This window comes from Crassostrea angulata, unplaced genomic scaffold (assembly GCF_025612915.1).
Source record: "Crassostrea angulata isolate pt1a10 unplaced genomic scaffold, ASM2561291v2 HiC_scaffold_1, whole genome shotgun sequence".
Classification (NCBI taxonomy): domain Eukaryota; kingdom Metazoa; phylum Mollusca; class Bivalvia; order Ostreida; family Ostreidae; genus Magallana; species Magallana angulata.
This window is the reverse complement of record NW_026441566.1, coordinates 218,861-239,260: the sequence shown is the minus strand read 5'-3', so window position 1 is coordinate 239,260 and position 20,400 is coordinate 218,861. Positions and strand designations below refer to the sequence as shown.

The 20,400-nt window shown below is 35.2% G+C and overlaps 1 protein-coding gene across 1 annotated transcript; it reads left to right on the top strand.

Moving 5' to 3' along the window:
• Positions 1-133: 133 nt before the first annotated feature.
• LOC128168485 (transcription elongation regulator 1-like) lies at positions 134-20,287 on the top strand. Its single transcript, XM_052834677.1, has 21 exons — positions 134-342; positions 463-724; positions 809-961; positions 1,075-1,216; positions 1,426-1,470; positions 1,641-1,780; positions 2,169-2,298; positions 2,396-2,532; positions 2,717-2,811; positions 12,405-12,544; positions 12,632-12,674; positions 13,664-13,829; positions 14,491-14,699; positions 14,916-15,066; positions 16,829-17,080; positions 17,440-17,628; positions 17,984-18,160; positions 18,816-18,899; positions 19,116-19,216; positions 19,522-19,582; positions 19,921-20,287. The coding sequence occupies exons 1-21, from the start codon at positions 173-175 to the stop codon at positions 20,059-20,061; spliced, it is 2,988 nt and encodes a 995-aa protein (XP_052690637.1). The 5' UTR covers positions 134-172; the 3' UTR covers positions 20,062-20,287.
• The last annotated feature ends 113 nt before the right edge of the window (positions 20,288-20,400 follow it).

The window sequence follows — 20,400 nt, the reverse complement described above, 5'->3', positions numbered from 1 at the left end:
ACTGTAAAACAAAGTACAATCGAAATTAAAATTGAATAAATTTGTAGTTGAATTTTTAGTTTACAAATAGATACACTAATAACGAATACATTAAAAAGTACGAAGATATTAGTAGACTGGTTCAAAAATTAAAGGACGGAGAACCAGTCAGACTTGCAGGAACGTGTTAAAAATGGCTGACGAGGCAGAGACAACAGAAACAGAACAACCCATTCAAAACGACGTCGTTGAGCAGGTTCCAGGAACAGAGGGCATACCAGACGGCTTTGGTGATGGAGCTAAAGGTTTTCGCGGCGGATTTGGAGGACCGCCGCGTGGTAGGGGATTTCCAAGAGGTCCAAGGTAAACAAAGGGGGCATGCTTTGTTGAATTTGAACAAGGAAGATCTAAGAAAAAAGCATGCTATAATATGTTTGCAAATGTAATGTCTTCGCATTTTTGTTAATGATTAATTACTAACAGGCCACCATTTAATGGCAGACCAGGGGGACCACCCAGATTTCGAGGTCCGCCCGGGCCACCGGGCATGCGCGGACCGCCTGGAATGAGAGGGCCACCACCAGGAATGCGAGGACCCCCCAGACCTCCACCTTATGGCAGACCCCCATTTGACCCTAATTATGGACCACCAGGCATGGGGGGACCGCCACCCCCAGGAATGGGACCACCAGGAATGGGGCCTCCCGGTATGGGGCCGCCGGGTATGGGGCCACCCCCAGGAATGGTAACCAATTATTAATTGTTTTCTAGGTAAAATTCATAAACTTATCTGAAACAGTTATTTAAGTTTGCCATCTGCATTTTGTAGCGCCCAATGATGCCCCCACCTGGAATGCCTCCGCCGGGAATGCCACCCCCAAATTTCTCAGTTCCACCACCGGGATTCCCCCAGTCATCACTTGCACCCCCAGGAACAGGTGGTGAGGAGCTGTGGGTGGAAACGAAAACAGGAGAAGGAAAGGTATACATCTCGGTGTACTACGATGCACATCATTATCAAATTTAAAACATGATAAGCATATAATATTCTCTTTAATAATAAATATATAACAATCTTTTTCTATCAAAATCTAGGCTTACTACTACAATGCCAGAACTAGGGAGTCTGCTTGGACTAAACCAGAGAATGTGAAAATCATCACCCAGGCTGAGGTTGAGGCGATGGCTGCCCAACAGACTGGCACACCCACAAACACTGGGATAACAGCTGGACAGGGTACAGATCTCTATATGGCACATTAGCTACAAACATTCCAAACAAGAACTATGATATATAGAATTTGTGTAGAGAGTATTATTCTGCTTACCCATGCACACTTATCAAGTAGAATTCAATACCTATACACTTCAGTTGAGATGGTAACATAAGAAAGTATAAATAATAACGCACTGTTTGTTTAATAGATGAATTTTCTCACTCTGTAGGCCAGACATCCCAGCCCTCAGCTGTCAATGGAGAGCAACCTCCAGGTAAATCTACTTAATAGCAAAGTTTTTGGCACATGTTGACAGTTGCCTGCATATGTACCTTCACTGTTATGTAAACTCATGAAGGGAGCTAATTTTGAAATATTTGATATGTATTGTTGTCACAAGCTGTTTTGTCCCTAAAATGATCGTGGTTGTGATTGTGGTTGCAGGTTTCAGCAGCCCAATGATGGCCCCAGGATTTACACCACCCTTCTTACAGCACAACCAGACCAACAACCAGGGCATGGGGGAGGACATGCAGCAGCAGGTGCCTGAGGCAGTGGCTGCTCACAAGCTTCCCACCACACAGGTAAAAACCACCCCTCCCTTATGCACCACACAGCTAAAAACCACCCCTCCTTAATGCATCACACAGATAAAACTACCCTCCCTAATGCACCATACAGGTAAACAACAGACTCTTCCTAAAACACAAAATAACTACCACACAGGTGAATAATGATTACTTCCTAAAACACAAAAAAACTCATCATACAAATAATGAACCACCCCTAGTCCCGTATTCCACATGGAATACTCGCCATAATGACCATATAGATGAATAATGACTCCTGTGTATTACACAGAGAATACCCACTACATAAACATTGACCTCTTATTTACTCCCGTTGACCTTCACACAAACTACTCCTCACTTTGGTAATAAACCGATTTAAAATGCCTTTTTCTATGAACAGCTGCCCCCCAAACCTCCAGAAGTGGCTGAGTGGTCAGAACACAAAAATGCAGATGGACGGTCATACTACTACAACGCGGTCAAGATGGAGTCAACGTGGGACAAACCTCAGGTCCTAGTGGAGTGGGAAGGTAAGTGTCCAGTCCCTCAACATGATTCATTCAGCCATTGCCTCAGAAAATTATTTTATTAAATGTAATGAACAATGAACTGCTTGTATAATTACAGCCAAGATTGCAGCTTTACAACAGCCCCAGCAGACAGTGGCCTCCCCTGAAGACAGTGGAGAGGGCAGCATTGTTCCCACCCTGGAGACTCCTGAAGAAGTGGCCATGGAAACCAATGAGAAAGAGGTCGAGGAAGAGGTAACGATTACAGATTTAGATTTTTCCTGTAGTGTTGACAGTCTTGTGGTTGACAGTTTTGCACTGTTCTTACAATCATTAGATTTACTTACCAAGCATATGATATGCTTATGTGGTATTGTCAAAATCTAAGCATACTGTATTCCAGTGGTCAGAATCTGAAATATGATTTTGTTTTGACCAGGTAAAGAAGGAAGAACCAGAGGAGAAAACAGAGGAACAAAAGAATGTGGACAAATCACGGCCAGTGTCCAGTACACCTGTATCCGGGACACCATGGTAACCATTAGTACCCACACTCTCCTCACAGAGATTTCTGAGAAATATTGTACCCTTACTTAAGATGATATTTCATGATTACTCTATATTATACATGTATTATGTCTCCCCTTTCAAAGGGGAGACATATTGTTTTTGTCGACTTTCTTATTAGGGTCTTCCGTTTTCAACGGAAGACCCTCTTGTTATTCTATTGTTTTTTTTTATTATTATTATTCTTCTTGTTTTTCCTTCTGACTTCTTTTTTGCTTTATATCTTAAAAACTATTCAACCGATTTGCAAGAAATTTTCAGGGATTATGTTAAATACTTGTCCCTTGAAGATTTTAAACTTTCAGTCATTAAGTCACTTCCGTTTTCTAGTTACGTCATTTTTAAAAATTTCAAAAAGTGATTTTGTCCAGGACTTTTCTCGTAAACGGTTGTTTATAAAGACTTGAAATTCTCTGTGATTGTAAATCTGCGGATTTACTTATGGCAAATTTACCAAAAAAATTATTTTGTCACTTCCGGTCGAAACCGGAAGTGATTCTAATTTTTCGGAATTTTCATTTTTTTGAGCGAATAATAAAATTATATGCATGTTGTAGAGTTTGCTAAGCTAAATGCAAAACTGAAATTCGTTTTCAAATCGGATGATGCATTTCAGAGATATCGGGGTTTAAAAATTGATCTTTCCGGAAATTTTGATTCCGTGTTTTTGGTTTTAAAAATAGTGCAAATTTCACACTGAAAGTAATTTCTACTGAAAACAATTCGTACTGATAATTCAACTATATATAAAACACAAAATTATATGCATATTGTAGAGTTTGCAAAGCTTAATACAAAGTTGAAATTCGTTTTCAAATCAGACGATGCATTGCAGAGATATCGGGGTTTAAATATTGATTTTTCCGGAAATTTTGATTCCGTGTTCTTGGTTTAAAAAATAGTGTAAAATTCACACTGAAAGTAACTCCTGCTGAAAACAATTCGTGCAGGTCATAAAACCGGACTCTGTTTTTTAATAGTTAATTAAAGTGTTTATCGATACAATTTCGTTATTTCGATCGATAATTACGTTGTTAGTTTTTATTAGTCTTATTTGATTTAATCGAAATAATTATCGTACGATTCCCCATTTCAACTCGCCATGTTTTGACTGCGAACAAACAGCTGATAGCGGTGTGTCTACATTTCTAAAAGAAGAGGCCTGCAAGACGTCGATAGCGGAAATTTCAGCTCTACTAACGTATGACAGATTATAAAGGTATGTTTCAATACAGGATATGTCGTATTGACTTTTTCTTTTCAAAGTATTTGCACTTTTCAATCTAATCCGAGATTCCTCTGACTCTTACCTCCGCTTTTGAAGTACGTCACAATATAAAAGCGGGCGTTAGAGTCAGCGGAATCTCGGAATATTATCTGTCTAGTGTATTTTCACGGTAGCTGCAGAACTGTAGCTCTCCGGGAAAAAAAATATTGACAGAACGGAGAGCTACAAGGCCACCCATTGAAAAAATTGTACATGTATATTTATTGCGCAGAAAAACGTGTGCTAGTTTTGGACTGATTTACCTTATTTATACGCAAATTCTGTGAAAACATTAGTACCATTAAATTCTTCATGCAATTTACTACTGATATCGACTCTTTATTTGCCTTAGACTTTCTCCGAAACACGCTACCGACCTCTGAAAATCAAGTATGTTGAATTTACATCGAGATCGAGAGTCGCCATTTTTACATGTAAACAAAATGGACCACATGAATTTACGGGACTGGTGATGGTGTTTAAAAGACTATCCGAGGCAAGTGAAGAGAGTTTATCAGTAGTAAATTGCATGAAGAATTTAAAATTAAAAGCGGTGGGAGTCCTAAGGTACACAAGAATAGAATGTTGTAATTAGAGTGCATGTTTGCATGATGATAACTTTACCCTAAATATTGGTGTCCGGTCAAGTCGTACACAGACCAACTCGTATACAGGTCAACTCGTATACAAAATTGCCGCATAAAAAAACGAAAGTCAACACGTATACAAAAAAATCCAGTAACAAAACATATTTTGGAGAGGGTTTATATAGGCTTTGCCTGTTGCCTAAACCACTTGATTACTCAATAAAATATGTTTAAATTACATATAAGAATAAAATGGATGTCATCAACCATTACAAAGATTGCAAAATTCATAGATGTATGATTGTGCATTGTGATTAAACTCGGTAACGATGTGAAATTACAACAAAAAAATTAACGATAATTAATTGTGTCAATCCAATCATTATTATTTGGTAATTATTTCTACACATCAAAACAATAATTGTTAAAACAACAAGCACGTCCAAACGGATGACTTCTCAAAGGCAAGGCTAATTAAGATACGTCCTCGTTATTTTTTTTGAAAAAAATATATCCAACTTTCCGCTTTTAAATGTCATTTCCCAAACATTTTTCAACATGGTACGACACCTGTGTGTTTCCTGTCGATTTAGTATACGGGAATTTTTTGTATACGAGTTGACTTTCGTTTTTTTATGCGGAAAATTTTGTATACGAGTTGACCTGTATACGAGTTGGTCTGTGTACGACTTGACTGTAAATCTAAATATTTAAATATAGCAGATCTTTACCATATCGCCTTCACTTAATTTATAAATTAAAAAACTCATGCTTGTGTTTAATTAAATAAATATATTTGACAAAGTAAATATTCAATCTAATTAAAATTATACCTTTTGTCTCGCTCTCTGTTATATATGGTTATTGCTTGTGTAACAGGCATGTAAAACAGAGTGCGAGATGAAAAGTCTCAAATTTCATATTATATCAAGCTCAGAATTTAGGTCAATGTTCCATGATATCTATTAAACAGTCTTCTCAAGATATAAGTATTTCACAGAATCATTGTAATTTGAGAGATTAGATTATCTTTAATACATATTGATTCATTTTAGGTAAGCTTTACATGCATATCACATCTACATAGCATGTAAATAATTTTTACTGCATGTGCCTCAGATCTCGATCTCTCTCTCTCTCTCTCTCTCTCTCTCTCTCTTTTAATCTTGGCAAAGACTGAAACTGTCAGAGGGCAACTTAATTTTGTGACAAAAATATCTCCGTCTTGTAAAAGAAATCCAAAGTGCATTGAATTTTAAAATGAGCATGTATTATTAATCCCTCATTTTTATGCGCATTATACATAGTATTGTTTTTAAAACATGTAATTCGTAAGAAAAAAAAAACCCTCGCTAAATTTATTCGCAATAAACCCCAGTAGAATTGACAAAACATGGTATACACGTACCAGAAGCTTATACTTTGACACTGCATGTTTGGATTGGTAATATTCCTTTGTAGTTTATGAATTGAAATATTGCTGTCGCACTTCAAGTAAAACAAACTCTCTCTCTCTCTCTCACTCCTGCTCTCGCTCTCTCCCAATCTGATATGTCTATACCCAAGAAATTATTTTAATGTTATGATATTATGACTTGATATGCACATTTTTGTTTTTGTACTGGCTAAATGTTAATGTCATATGCCGGTATTCGGATATGTCGTACTTATAACACTGCATGGTCAGTGTATTTTTTCCAAAAATATTATGTATATGTTAATGTAAACACAGCTATTACAAGTACATGTATGTTAACACAGCAGGGATGGGCTCAATTACAATAGAAAGTAATTAATTAAATTACAATTACTTGCTTAAATCCTTCAATTAAATTACCATTACCATTACAAGAGTTTTCAAATGTAATTAATTAAATTACAATTACTTTGCAGATGTAATTAATTAAATTACAAATTACATTTTCATCAAAATTTACTAAAACCATGTTGTACTGGTAGCTACAACATATAAACATTGAAGGGGGTATGTCTATGATGTGAATAAAATTTTGTCATAATCAAAATACTTTCCCTCTTTTAGAATTTGCTAACTTCTCTGATAGGTAACGATTTTTGGAAAGAAAAAATATAAATGTGGTTTTAATGTTTATTTCAAAATGCAGGTAAACACAATATGGAGGTGTCCCATACATGTACCACCTTGATATTCAATAAACATTTAAAAGTAATATCCCCTAACCTACACCCATCATGTCAACTAAAGTATTTCCTGCATGCAAAACTGTTATCTAAAAATTTCTTCTTTGCATTTATATCCACTATTTTTTCTTTATAATTACAGGTTAATATCAGGTAGAGGGCAGATTATATTTGTTATCAAAACACAATTCAAACCTGTTGTTTTATACCTAATTAAAGGGAACACACTCTGTGGACATGTTTGGCATCTAAAACTTAAAACCCATTTGAAGCCATACATTTTAGCTCTATGTATTTTAGGCTATCAATTACAAAGCATGACTTGATAGTTTATATAATTTAGATAAAACTGATTTTGTTTGTAAATCAAACAGTTATTTTTGTTTGACTTATTCAATCATTATGACAATTGACACGCTAATTATTCCAATAAGAATGAAAATAAGTTTTCTTTTTAAGAAAATAGATCAAGCAAATCATCAAATACATGTGCTTAATTAAATTTGGGAAAACTCATAATTAAATATTGAATCACTGAAAAAATTCATTTTGAAAAATATTTAGTATAATGAATATGATAATAGTTCAATGATATTTACTTCTCTTCCTAACTTGACCTTGTACCATCGATAGTGTGGGGAGCAATGGGTAGTGAACAGTAGGATATTTATATGAACATCAGTGTGTAATTGAAAGTAATTGAAAAGTAATTGGAATTACATGCCCTTTTTTAAAAGTAATCAATTAAATTACCATTACATGTAATTGAAAATTTGGTCAATTACACATTACTTACAATTACATCAAAATTTGTAATTAATTACACTCAATTACCATTACAAATTACCATTACCCCATCCCTGTAACACAGCTAATTTTTTTTTTCATTTCAGCTTAAAGCAGACTCTTGTTACCACATGGCTTTTACCTGTTGATTCTTGTGGTTTCAGCTCTTGAGGTTAACCTGTCACCTCTACCCACATGCATATTCCTTGTGTTCTACAGACTATCTACCGGTAATTCAAATTAAATCGGATAATGCATGAACAATAATGGAACTTTAAGAAAGCATCATGTCCTATTGTGGTTTGTTCATGTTTGATAAGAAATTATGAAAAACAAAATTAAGGCTGTTTAAAGAAATACAATTGTTGTGAAAATTTGTTTTTCAATAAAAGTATGCAATTATATTTCCTTCATTTTTTATTTTATAAAGATCTTTAGATGTGTTTACATAGTTGAAAAATCACCCAACTCTTTCCAATTTCCTCCATTAAGATTACATGTAGGATATGTAAATGTACATTTGACTTTTGAATAACACCAGCAATGATTATTACTTTTGAAATGAGCAAGAAACAATCTATTTTCACCCTTTTAAGGTATATATGCATAAAAATAAAAAAAAACATGTCAAATTTGAACATTTTTAATGGAATTCTCCTCCGCCTCCAGCTACACGGGTGTGTTTGAATTTAATTTTATTTAAGGCAGATGTTGAACTTGTTGATCTTACTGTTTTATCATGGTTAAAAAGAGACAGGAAACCAGAATATATTAGATATTTAATAAATATGATTGTTAGCTTACTTTTTTTCATGGAAAAAAGAAATCACATGCAGGAATACTTGTCTATTTATTTATTAAAATGCTACAAATCATTCAAGAATCATAAAAAGATCAAATTTTAGTATCATTGATGATTGTTTTCAAATATGTGTGAGAAAGTGACTCATAGAAATTGCCACAAGTTTCAGAAAATTAGGCAAAAGATTTCAAACCATGACTTTTTATGAAAATCAAAAGATAGGGGGTGGGTGTACATGTAAGGGCATTTCTAAGTTATGTGATGCTTTTATCAAGATAATATCATGTAGATGTATGTTGTATTGAATAAGGTTTCTTATTAAAGGTGGTTGAACAACAATTGACCTCTAAAAGGTCAGGTAAAGATGTTTTACAATGGAGAACCCTGTAAACCTGTGTTGAGTAAAAGAAATTGGAAATGGTGGGTTCACTTAAATGGCCATATGTTTATTATACCTCAATGGAATTGTCAATATGTGGTATACTTTTTTCTCAGAATTGCATTAGCTTTCTTATTCTAAGACAAAGACATCTGTTCATAAAATGTACTAAGTTAAAGGTAGCAAGGGACGATTCGGATAAAGTACCTGTTAATATTTTTGTAAAATTAAGGTACATCACTACACCTAGACTTATACTTTTTAAGACACTACTTCACAAGATGGCGATTTCAATGTTTTGTTGAACTCTTAATATCGTTCGATTGGGTTGTATACCGTCATAGCTTAATGTTTAAAGTATTGGGTTTCTAAACCGTTTGAGTTTTAGTCCGCCTGGAGCTTTTGTTACTGTTTATTGAATTAAATTTTTGAAAATGTAATTGTTCATCCAAATTTGCACATTTTTTGCCTATTTGACTTAAACACTTCTTATCAATTATGATATCTATCATAATCAAGTAATTTTCTGCTGATTTGAGAAAATATTTCAAGGTGTTTTGAGCCACCTTAAGAGATGCTGTACTTGAAGGCTTATGAGTGTTGCTAAGATTCATAAAATGAATTTTATTGATCATCATTAGAGGGATCTCCCTTGTTGGAATTGGTATACAATATGAAAACCCCTAATGTTTAATACGTACATGAGAATTGAATGGTGAAACTTGCGGCTAAGACTGTTGTGTTGACTTTACACTGTGAAATTGCAGGTTACAAATGGGAGGTTATATAACTCGAAATTTATGTGGATGGGACATAGTATATACCTATTCACTGGGTATGAGGATGAAAGCAAGTTTATTGTCCTCCAAGACAGCCACTATTTCATGGGCGAAGCCAAGGGAAATAGTTGCTGTTGAGGGGGATAATAAACTGTCTGTCATCCTCACACAACACAACAGTCTTAGTCTGTCTTTCTGTCAGTAAATAGATATAGATATATTAATTATTATCCTGAAGAAAACTTAATTTGTTGGCGATGCAGAATTTCTTGATGATAAACAAATTAGAATTATCGGACTTTGAATTTAATGCTGTGATCGGATTATACCAGAGGTGTTCCGAGTTTAAAAAAGGGAAATCGAATGCTGCCGGTGAATACTTTCGTTGACTATTCACCATGGACAGATAGCATAGAAACTATTTCACAGTTAGATGGAATAGCATGTTTATTCATTGTAATTTTACATAGGAAATATTCACAGAAATATAATAAACTTTACATTGCTAAGTTTCTGACATTTGATGGGGCAACAAGCACACAGTTTGGAAGGTCAAAGGTGACATCTTTTGTATCTGACTCCTTTTCGGCTTTATAACTCAAAAAGTTTATAACCGATTGAAATGAAACTTTGAGAGATTATGTGCAACTATTATGCCTCTAAGATCCTAAAGTTTCTTTGAAAACGACCTTTCCGTTTTTACGTTACGTCATTTAAAAAAAAATTTTAAAAAGTCATTTTGTCCGCAGCGTTTCTAAAAACGCTTTAAGATAGAGGCTTGAAATTTTCAATGGTTATGATTTTGTCGTTTTACCTCTGTAATAAGGCTCGAAATGAAAATCTGTCACTTCCGGTCAGAAAAATTGAATTTTTTGATCAAGTCATAAATGAATATCTGTTTTGTAGAGCTTATTCAGCTTAATCTAACACTGAAAGCCGTTTTAAAATCGGACGATGCATTAGAGATATCGGGGTTTAAAAATTGATTTTTCCAGAAATTTTGATTCCGCGTCCTTGGTTTAAAAAAATAGCGTAATGTTCAAAGTAAAATTAACTTGTACCAAAAATAATTATTAAGTCGTACTTGAAATTAGTAAGGTTTTTGTTAAGTCGTACTTAAAATCATTCGGATTTGTTAAGTCGTACCAAGAATATTTCGATTTTTTTTCATCTTTTTATTTTAGTTACTCTTGTTATTGGTTTAAGAGCTCTGCTTTTTACTTGAACTTCCAGCTTTACTTCCGACATTAACGGAAGACCCACTCGTTGCTTTGCAACGAGCTTTGCTCTAGTTCTTCTTATTCTTCTTATTCTTCTTCTTCTTCATCCAAATTTGTCCAAGCCGTAACTTAAATACCCTTTGACATTAAGACTTCAAACTTAGAACATAGGTAGATGGTATTGGGAAGGAGTGCACGGCACCAAAAGTTTTGACCTTGACCTATTTTGTTCTTCAAGGTCAAGCTTTTTATGAAAAATATTGTCTGGACCATAACACAAGACTCCTTTAACATACAGACTTTAAACTTGTATCATAGATAGATGGTATATAACCTAGTTGAACCTTACCAAAAGTTTTGACCTTGACCTAGAATTTTTATTTCAAGGTCATATTAGAAAAAACTTCATTGTTCAACTCCTGAATATACTTTGACAGAAGGACTTCAAACTTTAAACAGAGAACAATAATAATACACTTAGGTGTACTATTGAATAATAATTGACCTTGACCTTGTTTTATTCAAGGTCAAATTAAGAAAAAAATTATAAAATTCTGTCTGGGTCATAACTTTAATACCCTTTGACATTAAGACTTCAAACTTAGAACATAGGTAGATGGTATTGAGAAGGAGTGCACGTAACCAAAAGTTTTGACCTTGACCTATTTTGTTTTTCAAGGTCAAGCTTTTCATAAAAAATATTGTCCGGACCATAACACAAGACTCCTTTAACATACAGACTTTAAACTTGTATCATAGATAGATGGTATATAACCTAGTTGAACCTTACCAAAATTTTTGACCTTGACCTAGAATTTTTATTTTAAGGTCATATTAGAAAAACCTTCATTGCTCAACTCCTGCATATACTTTGACAGAAGGAGTTCAAACTTTAAACAGAGAACAATAATAATACACTTAGTTGTACTATTGGATAATATTTGACCTTGACCTTGTTTTACTCAAGGTCAAATTAAGAAAAAAGAAAAAAATAATAAAATTTTGTCTGGGTCATAACTTTAATACCCTTTGACATTAAGACTTCAAACTTGGAACATAGGTAGATGGTATTGAGAATGAGTGCACGCCACCAAAAGTTTTGACCTTGACGTATTTTGTTCTTCAAGGTCAAGCTTTTCATAAAAAAACATTGTCCTGACCATAACACAAGACTCCTTAACATACAGACTTTTAACTTGTATCATGGATAGATGGTAAATAACTAGTTGAACCTTACCAAAAAATTTGACCTTGACCTTAAATTTTTATTTCAAGGTCAAATTAGAAAAAACTTCATTGTTCAACTCCTGAATATACTTTGACAGAAGGACTTCAAACTTTAAACAAAGAACAATAATAATACACTTAGGTGTACTATTGATTTATATATGACCTTGAACATTTTTTTCTCAAGGTCAAATTAAGAAAAAGATGGGTCTGGGTAACATATAGCTGACATTATTCTTTACAATCGTTAAATTTGCCCCATATTACAATCTTTGGGGAGAAGGGGAGACATGTGTTTTTTTGTAAAAAAAACAATACCCACTAGTTTGATTTGAGTTTGTTTACATTGGAAGGTGTGTGGTATGGACAGGAGATGGGAGAGTTTTCTTCTATAACCCGAGTCAGCGTGCTTCCCTGTGGGAGAAACCGGAGGAGCTGATTGGACGGGCGGACGTGGACAAGATGATACAGGGACCCCCAGACAGCAACAAGGGTACAATTACACTGGTTATTGTTTTTACAGATCTTACAACTTGTGAAGGTGTACAGTACTGTTGACCTGATTTTTCTGTTTGTTCAGGAGCAGGGAAAGAAGAGGAGGAGCCCCCAGCCAAGAAGTCCAAGTAAGTGGCCTACACCACCCACACAATGGCCTTCACCACCCACACTTACACCACCCACACAATGGCCTTCACCACCCACACCTACACCACCCACACAATGGCCTTCACCACCCACACCTACACCACCCACACAATGGCCTACACCACCCACACAATAGCCTACACCACCCACACCTACACCACCCACACAATGGCCTTCACCACCCACACCTACACCACCCACACAATGGCCTACACCACCCACACAATAGCCTACACCACCCACACAATGGCCTACACCACCCACACCTACACCACCCGCACAATGGCCTTCACCACCCACACAATAGCCTACACCACCCACACAATGGCCTTCACCACCCACACCTACACCACCCACACAATGGCCTACACCACCCACACAATAGCCTACACCACCCACACAATGGCCTACACCACCCACACCTACACCACCCGCACAATGGCCTTCACCACCCACACAATAGCCTACACCATCCACACAATGGCCTTCACCACCCACACCTACACCACCCACACAATGGCCTACACCACCCACACAATAGCCTACACCACCCACACAATAGCCTACACCACCCACACAATGGCCTACACCACCCACACCTACACCACCCACACAATGACCTTATTGTACTGGTCTATTCTAAACAAAGCCATTTTCTGTACGTTATTTAGATTCTTTGAGGCTTCTTTTTGTGGATATTCATTTTTTTACTGGTTAGGCATGATATCAAGGATTTCTCATATGAATTTTCAAAATTCTTTAAGGATATGAATTCAAGGATGAGGGTCATTGAGGGATATCCTTAAAATCTTTAAAATTTGAGGCACAATAAATTCTAATGATTCCACAGAACAAGAAAGGAAAAACTTGTTTTTTGAAGAGTAAATTTTGATTTTACAATCCTGATAATAAATGAAAGGTTTCAAGGATTTATCAGATATATAAGGGCCTGTTTAATCTATTTCAGGATGGAGCCGGAGGAGCCCGAGGAGAAGAAGGATGGGGGGAAGGGGACAATCGACGTAGGTAAGGAGGCGGCCATTGAGGCGGAGGTCCAGGCCGCGCGACAGAGGGCCGTCGTCCCGCTCGAGATCCGCATGAAGCAGTTCCGGGACATGCTAGCTGAGAAGGAGGTAAACATGAGTATAATACTGATAAACAGTCGTAGTCTTTGTCCATTCACTATTTGAATTGTTTGATCATCTAATTATCATATGTAACACTTTAAAAGCAGGCATTGGCTATGTAAAAAATGCGTGGTCATCTTTAAAACTTAAATCAGTCATTGGACATGTGAAATGTTGAATAATGAATCCAATCAAATTACAATACAAATTATTTTCTAATTATCTCAGTAAATTAGATTTGTACAAGTTGTTCAAAACTTGTTGTATTTGGGATTTTTCTTTTATTTTGTTGATTAATGAATACTATTCTATTGAATCCAGTGCACATTCTAAACAGATGTCTGTTTGCCTTGATAAATACAAGGAGGCATCAAGAAAACGTTAGGAGCTTGCCAGAGCTGTGTAACTTGTCTGTAAAGCTTGTAAACAGAACTACATGTATTTAATGTCTTTGATTCACTTGAAAAGATACATATTATCAAAATTATTCAAAATATGATATTAAGAAAATCTTATTTTAATAATAATATTTCAGTACTGAAGCAGTAGGCGTCTATTTCAATAGATGCATGTACATTACTTGCAAACAAAAAAGATGTAACAGTCTGAATGTGTGTACAGATACAAGTAGTCAGCTACGTGTGACCTGTTGTCTGTCTGTTTGTAGGTGTCTGCATTTTCCACATGGGAGAAAGAGCTCCACAAGATCGTGTTTGACCAGCGCTACCTACTTCTGACGTCCAAGGAGAGGAAGCAAGTATTTGAGCAGTACGTCAAGGAGCGGGCCGAAGAGGAGAGGCGGGAAAAACATCGGAAACTCCGCGAAAAGAAGGACTCATTCCGTCAACTTCTTGAGGAGGCCAAGCTCCATGGAAAGTAAGTACTTGTAAAATCAAGGAAGATGTGGTTTGGAGTCAGGAATGGGGGAATATCTTGTCAGTACCAAAAGTGAATCTTTAATTTCATGCACATTTCATTGCCCTCTTTCTGTTTTCTTGCCACATTTGTTCTTTTTTTCGACAGTCATAAATGTTAATGAAATCAATAAAGATTAACCACCCTTACAATTCATCGACTCTTTTTGTGTTTTAGGTCATCCTTCAGTGAATTTGCCTCAAAGTACGGGAAAGACGAACGATTCAAAGGCATAGAGAAAATGCGGGAACGAGAGAGCATTTTCAGTGATTACTGCTCGGACCTGCGACGGAAGGAGAAAGAGGAAAAATCGAGTCAGAAAGAAAAGGTAGGTCATTTAGTGGGGATCGTAAGTAATGCGGAAAACCTCCTCATGTTAATGTGGCTCAGCAACATTAGACTGGTTCCCAGCACTTCATTACTTAAATTGGTACTTGTTCTAATCCAGTGAAGGAATTTCATGCAAAAGTAAATTACATGAAAATATGAGTATGTTGATATTATGAGCTAGTTGTGTAATGTTTTATATTATATGTATAAATATATGTTTATATAACAGTCAAGGGCCCTCAAAGGGGATTTACATTTTAAACAATGATATAATTATGATTATGACAAACAAAAGTAAGGTTTCTTGAAATGCTGAGAACCTCAAATAATTAGACATTTTGAATAAAAATGTGATTATATATGAATGTATGATATAAACATGTCAAACTGATGCTAAAGCTATAACACATACAGTATTTGATTAACGACCAATGATTTCTGTCAACCTGTTAGTTGATTGGATACAGAAATGTAATGAACATTACATGTTGTTATTTCTTGCAGACTTAATTCCTAATACATATCTTGACCTTTCAGGAGAGACTATTAAGCAAGCGAGAACCCGCACGGCTCTCCTCAGGGCTGGGTTCTCAAATGTTTAATTTTCTCTACAGGTTCCAGTAACTGTCATCTTTTATATTGATACTGATTTTGCTTATTATTGAAGTACTTGAATATAGTCTCACATAACTGAATCATAATATGATCTCTCTTGCTACAGTTTATCAATGACATACAAGATAAAGTAAAATTAACGTTAATAAAATCAAATGCCAAAAACAAATGATAATAAAGTAATTTTTTTTCAATGATAATGATGAAATACTGATTAAAGTAAAGATTTTTTTCTGTGAGTTAGGTTCTATTTTTGTCCATGATGCAACCTTTTGTTTTTGTCTTAACCTTATTGTCCCTTTACAAAGAGGCGACACCTGCGAGGTTAGGAGCTCGTCCTTCAGCTGACGCGGCCACTGTCTACGGGTATTTGCTTCTTTTGTTTTGAAAATCAATAAGCTGGTTCAGGCCTCCCTGGACTGGCTGAGATTTTTTCACCATTTCTCTGATCGATGATAAGTTTACTGAATTCTCTTCATGTCTATTGGTTTACGTTTTGGATGATGATTTTTGACTTGTACATGGGAACCTGAGAGACAAATGTTTTCATTTGTTTTCCGTTGTAAAATACAAGTGGATTTTTTGATTTTCACGTTAGGAATGATCTCATGCAACAAGATGAAGTAAAGTTACTGTGTATTCTTGAATATTTTTTCATGTTTTTTTTTAAAATTCTAAATGGTTGGAGGCAATTGAAAATATTTGTTTCTTTGTTTCCATAATATAGATGATTGAATACAATATGAATTGTAAAATGTTACATGTACATTTAAATTGGATTTATTCAAGTAATGAATATTCATTAATATAGTTTTATTGCCTCTATAGAATCATATTTATTTTCAGTTTATAAAGTAAAATACAGAATAAAGTTATTTTATCTCATGATTATTGTCCATTGATAACTAAGAATCTCATCGTTGATGCTTTCTATTTAATTGACATTAATTTTATTCCAGAGATTATATTATTATAAAATCTTTAATTGGCATCAGTTGTTTTGTATCTCTGAGCTGTGCCATTTTAACAGTAATTTTTCATTTCAGAAGTGGATGAACAGAAATTCTAATCTGTATTTGTTTTACAGAATTTTATATTAACCTAATTAAATTTGACATTTGCTTACCTTGATTTTTATTTTCCAGTTGAAGTCGGACTTTATCCAACTCCTTAAGGAAACTTCGGATATAGATCGCCACTCGCGATGGAGTGAGATAAAACGCAAGATTGACTCTGATTCTCGCTATAAAGCGGTAGATAGTAGTTCTCGTCGGGAGGACTGGTTCAAAGATTACGTCAGAAAGTTAGAAGATAAACGTGACAAAGACAAAGATAAAGACAAGGACAAAGAGAGAGATAGAGAGAAGGACAGAGACAAGGATAGAGAGAGGGATGAGGTTAGTAGCCAGACAGATCTCTTGTATTGTGTAAAAAGAATATAAAGAGATAAGGCTAATGGCCAGGAAGTCCTCATGTTGTCTATGTTTTATTTATATATTATATAAATTATGATATGTATTGAAAGATTTCAAGGCTAGAATCACTTCTCTGTAACATTGAGGGAAATAATGTTTATACAATAAATAATAGATATAATAAGGTCATTCAGAACAATTGTTTACAAAGTTTAAAGAATTGTTACTTATGAGTAATTTAATGTCAAAAGTGCAAATATTTAGTTTTGTTGCTACATCTTTGTATTTTTGTTCCAACACTTCAGGAATACTGAGAATAAACTTGTGATTGTTTATGTTAGGATTCTGATGATGAAAGAAAGGAGAGAGAGAAACAAGAGAAACAGGAGAGAATCGAGGCCAGTATACGGAAGAGGACAGAGGAGGTGGAGCGGTCACTGTCCAGTTCCCTGAGGGAGAGGGACAAGGAGAGGGAGCAGCACAAAAAGGACGAGGCGGTCCAGCTGTTCAACGCCCTACTGGTTGACCTGGTCAGTATCACCACTACATATATACTGTGGATTCCTTATTTTACGCGAGTTCTTAATTCCATGATTCAGCCGTTTTCCATAAAATCACGAGAACATAAAATTGCTAATGCAGAATTTTTATCATAGTTTCATGTAGTTTACAATGTCCCCCAAGAAGAGCGAGATTTTGAAATTTGCGAGATGCACTTCTTGAGATTTTACGCAGATATTAATTCCCCACATTTAAATAGGAATCTACAGTAGCTTGTATAGCCCTCACACTACAGGGGTGGTATAGTCAGATATAGTGCTGTGTCGATAAAGAACTTGATCAGTATTACCATTACAGGAATTTATGTAATATGTATTTATCTAGGTACGTAACTCAGAAGCCAGCTGGCGGGATACTCGTAAACAGCTGAGGAAAGATCACCGCTGGGAGCTGGCCGAGTTACTGGACCGTGAAGAGAAGGAGAAGATCTTTGAGGAACACATTGAGAGTTTGTTCAAGCGGAACAAGGAGATGTTCCACAAGCTGCTGGATGAGACCAATGTAAGTCTTCATTCTTACAACAAAACAGTGTTCACAACAATATTGTGTGTACAGTAAGGCCTTTCTTCACATAATGTTTGTTTGGAATTGCCGCCTGGAGGTTTCTGCACCAAGGAAGAAGGGAGGGAATTTGTTTTTATTTTTCAAACTTGAAGTTTACCTTATTAAGAATTGGTAAAAAACATAAAATAATATTCTCCTTTCAGAAAAGTTCTTTATTTTTTGCTAGTAGATTTTATCACCAAGGGGTATTTCAATGAGGCGGGAGGCAATTCCAAGCAAACAATTTTATTTTGGCCTTATAGCGTGCAACAGCAATACAGTTATAGTCTTATTTTTGCTTAAATGCAAAAATTTAACACTTTAGCAATAATTACAACAATTGAAATTTTTTTTAAACCATTGAAGACCATTTTCTTTGATATGTATTTTAATGATGTTTTATTGTAAAGAATAATGAAAAAAAAAACCAAAATACTTACACCACAAAGTTCTGAACGAGTCCAGTCTAATAATTTTGCCTTTGAAAAAAATCATAATTAACAATCGTTTAATAAATTGTCACTGGTAAGAATTCTTGAAAATATGATGAAAGTGTTAATGAATTAATACTTCAGATCAAGTACATTATTTTACGTTTTATATTTTGTTACAGATAAGTCTGGTAGCAGGATGGAAGGAGGTGAAAAAAGTCATCAAAGAAGACCCACGATACTCCAAGTTTTCTTCTAGTGACAGAGTGAGTGAAAGTCATTTAAAAAGTGTCAATTATCAGTTCCCTGAAAGATTTTACTGTTGCACTATGTATAAATAAAATAGTCAATGCACAATACAGAAATATTAGATTAAAAAAAGTTTGTCTTAAAAGTGAAATTTAAAAAAAGAATTATTATATATTTGGGTTTCAAATTAATGAAAAGCTATTTTGGAGTAAGAAAGAATTTGTTGATTGTAGAAGAGAGAGAAAGAGTTCAGTGATTATATGCATGAGAAGTATGTCCAAGCCAAAGCGGATTTCCGAGAACTACTGAAAGAGACCAAGCTAATCACATACAAGTAAGTCTGGCTACAGTTCTATATCACTAACAGACCTAATACAAAGTCTCGTTGTTTGAGTTCATGTACAGCTAACATGTACAACTCTGTCACAGTGTTCAGTCTTGGCTAATCATTATAGATGAGAGCAATGAAACTAATCCTATGATATAAATTTGAAGAATGCTATCATATCCACTTCCTTTTGAAGAGTTAAGGTCTTTTGAAGTATTTTATGAACTAGATGCACTTTTGTTATGATAAAACTTGTTAGATATTGGGTATTTTGAGTGATTTGCGATTTTATATGGTTGGTTTTATTTCAGATCCAAGAAGTTGATAGAGGAAAGTGACTCTCATCTGAAGGATATTGAGAAGATTTTAGAGGTACAGTGTTCTCTTTGATTTGATCAAGTTCATCTTCTACATCCAGTCTCTTTATACCTTACAACCATGTGTTACATTCATGACTGAATAAACTTGGAGCTCTAAAAAAATTTTTTTTCAATTTAAGAAAATCATTGAAGTGCAATAAAAAATTGAAAGAACATTTATTAGTGTGCATGGCATTTCAAAACACACGTTCATCTCATTTCTTTGTTCAGTTAATAAAGAGTCAAAAGAAAAGATGTTGGGGTCATAGTAAATGTTTCAGTAATGCTGTTTTTATGTTGCTAGTGAATGACATGGTAACCATTTTAAGGATGTTTTGTTTGTTGTTGTAGAACGACAAGCGTTACCTGGTTCTGGACTGTGCGCCCGAGGAACGAGCCAAGATCTTGCTGGCCTACGTGGAGGATCTACACAGGCGGGGGGTCCCGCCCCCACCCACAGCCTCGGAACCCTCCCGACGGTCCACCAAGTGAACGGGGACTGTCACACACCGGGGGGATATGTGTTCATTGGTCGGGAGACTAGCCACAGATCATGTGATTGGTCGTTAAAGTTTTAGACGACTGTTGATGAAATAGACAGAATTCATTTTTATATATCAAATCATTTACATTTTACCAAAAGAAAATCCATTTATTTGTTGTCATTTTATGGTTTTTAATAATTGTAGAAAATAAATACCAGAGTGGTTATACTGTTTTTCTTGTCCTTTGATTTTTTGTCAAGATTTTATAAGATTTTAACTAATTCAGTTTAGAATTGCCTACTAAACCCCCCCCCCCCCCCTTTCTTCACACTCACAAATACAGACC

Bases quoted from the DNA above. Each gene is read 5' to 3' on its own strand.
- LOC128168485 (XM_052834677.1), top strand. From the start codon at position 173: ATGGCTGACGAGGCAGAGACAACAGAAACAGAACAACCCATTCAAAAC. The intron at 2,533-2,716 runs GTAACGATTACA...TGTTTTGACCAG, and splicing joins AGAAAGAGGTCGAGGAAGAG to GTAAAGAAGGAAGAACCAGA. The intron at 18,900-19,115 runs GTGAGTGAAAGT...TGTTGATTGTAG, and splicing joins AGTTTTCTTCTAGTGACAGA to AAGAGAGAGAAAGAGTTCAG.